Source organism: Dipodomys ordii, unplaced genomic scaffold, assembly GCF_000151885.1.
Source record: "Dipodomys ordii isolate 6190 unplaced genomic scaffold, Dord_2.0 Scaffold1, whole genome shotgun sequence".
Taxonomy (NCBI): Eukaryota; Metazoa; Chordata; class Mammalia; order Rodentia; family Heteromyidae; genus Dipodomys; species Dipodomys ordii.
Genome location: NW_012267217.1, coordinates 33,750,583 through 33,752,847, shown reverse-complemented (window position 1 = coordinate 33,752,847; position 2,265 = coordinate 33,750,583). Strand labels below are relative to the sequence as shown.

Below are 2,265 nucleotides of genomic sequence, written 5' to 3'. Positions count from 1 at the left end.
TAAGAGCTAGGGTTGGAACTCTGTCCTTCATGCCTCCTTAACCTTGGGACTGTCCTGGCCTCTCTAAGCTTCAGTCTTTCAGCATGAAAATGAGAGGATTTGATGGTCTCTGAGGAGAAGGCTATTGTAGTTTGAAAGGCTGTGGTATAAACATTTCTTAGGGCTTGGTCATCCTTTTTCATGATTTGACAATTTTTCATTGTCCTGTGAAAGAGGTAGTTAACAGGCATTCCAACTGATAAAGTGCTGGGCAAGTAATAAAATTCACTGTTTAGTGATTATATTAAGTTTAATGCTATTGAGTTAAATTCTTATGAGTCTTTGGAGTTGAGTTAAATGTTGAGTTTCTATGTAAATGTTATTTTAAAAAAGAATAAACTCTGTAATGGAATCTGTATCATATACAGAGATCATTCCTATTATTTTGAACTAAAAAATTCTTTTAGCTTAAAAATTGGATGAAAATTTAAGTGAGAAATCTTGAACATTTCCAAGTACATCTTTTACTTATTAGTCTGTTAACATTATCATGAATCCTATGTATAGAAAACTATTGTAACATGTTTTTAGTTCTATAATTTTCTACTTCACAGTTTCTAGTTTCATAAGACAAAAAAAGAAATGAAACTGAGACTTTGTGTTTAAAATTTAACAAATGTTAGCTGAACACCAGTGGCTTCTGCCTGTAATCCTAGCTACTCAGGAGGCTGAGATCTGAGGATTGGAGTTTGAAGCCCGCCTGGGCAGGAAGTCCCTTATCTGCAATTAATCACCAAAAAGCCAGAAGTGCACCTGTGGCTCAAAGTGGTAGACCACTAGCCTTGAGTCGAAAAGCTCAGGGACAGCCCTCAGAATTGGCACAAAAAAATTAAAAGAAAAATTTAACAAAATTTGCAATTGAAAATATTACATGATCAATGTCACCCCTTTCAATATTCTCACCCACCCCTTTCCTCACTTTTCTTAACTTTTTAAGAGTATGTGTTGATTTTTTTCCATTTACTATTGCAGTATATGTAAACAGTTCATCTTGATCTGTGTTATTCCTTCAATATCTTAATTCTCATTCTGCATAAATAAAGTTGTGGCTGAGATGAATAATCCCTTCAAGCCAGAAAGACTTACAGTTGTGTAAAATTGTTCATATTTGACTATAACATTATTTATCTTATTTTTCTTCTGTGTCATTTTGAGTTTTATGTCATTTAAGAGAAATCATTTTAAATGATATTTAAATAATGGTCTGTTCCAATTCCTTGTTTTTGAACTTGGACAGAGGTTTCCTGGCAGTAATTAAGACCCACAGTAGTTTTTCTTACTGACTTAGTTGGAGTTGACAATGAGAGTGACTGGCATTGATGGCTGTGTCATGAGAACCTGTTTCAAAAACAAGCAAGCAAGCGAACACACAAACACACTCCAGCAGAGTGATGTCTAATGTATGCTTTATTTTATGGTAGGCACTGTAAAATTGTATCAAATAAGTCAGTTTTTTGCTCCAAAAAGAGTAAACATCTCTCCCCCACCCCCATATTTTTCATGCAGGACAAACCGGCCAGCAAAGACAAGTCGAAGGCGCCAGCAGGGATTCTGCCACAGTTGTCCACGGTAACTGTCCACAGTCTGTTGACACCCTCAATGAATTTTTGCCATCGTTAAAATATCTATTAGTTTTCAAACTTGAAAATGAATAGCTGAATTTCTGATTTTTGAATTGTGTGTTGCAATTTCATTATTTTCTGATGAAGAAATTCTATGAGATAGATGTCTGGGAAAACTAATGATCATAATTATAGCTGTCTTCGTAATGTCACTGTATAATTTCCTCATATGTACAGAATAATTGAGGATTCCCAATAAAAAAAAACTGCTAAGATAAACTAGCAGAAGGAATATCAGTGTTGATTCAGGAAAGGGGTTAAAATGGTTCTCATAGCTCTGTGACCTTCAGGCAGTCATTTAAACCCTCTGAGCCTCAGTTTCTGGGCTTGAAAATAAGACTTGATGGCCTCTGAGGTAATGGCTCTTCCAGTGTTGAAAGTCTGTGCTACATCCTTTTACATGATTTGGTGAAAATTGTTGACCTGTGGAAGAGGCCATCAATAGGCATTTTCAGTTCTCAAACAGGTTCTACTGTAATAAATTTTTTTTTTTTTTTTTGGGTCCGGTAGTGGGGCCTGAACTCTGGGCCTGGGCGCTGTCCCTCAGCTCTTCAGCTCAAGGCTAGCACTCTACCACTTGAGCCACAGCGCCACTTCCGGCTTT

General features: G+C 36.4%; 1 protein-coding gene across 1 annotated transcript in view; it reads left to right on the top strand.

Moving 5' to 3' along the window:
• Window positions 1-1,539: 1,539 nt before the first annotated feature.
• Window positions 1,540-2,265, top strand: part of Dnah7 (dynein, axonemal, heavy chain 7) — a 197,157-nt gene continuing 196,431 nt past the window's right edge. Inside the window, exon 1 of the mRNA XM_013013366.1 lies at window positions 1,540-1,621. Coding sequence (XP_012868820.1) covers window positions 1,540-1,621 — 82 coding nt within the window. The remainder of the gene's footprint in view (window positions 1,622-2,265) is intronic.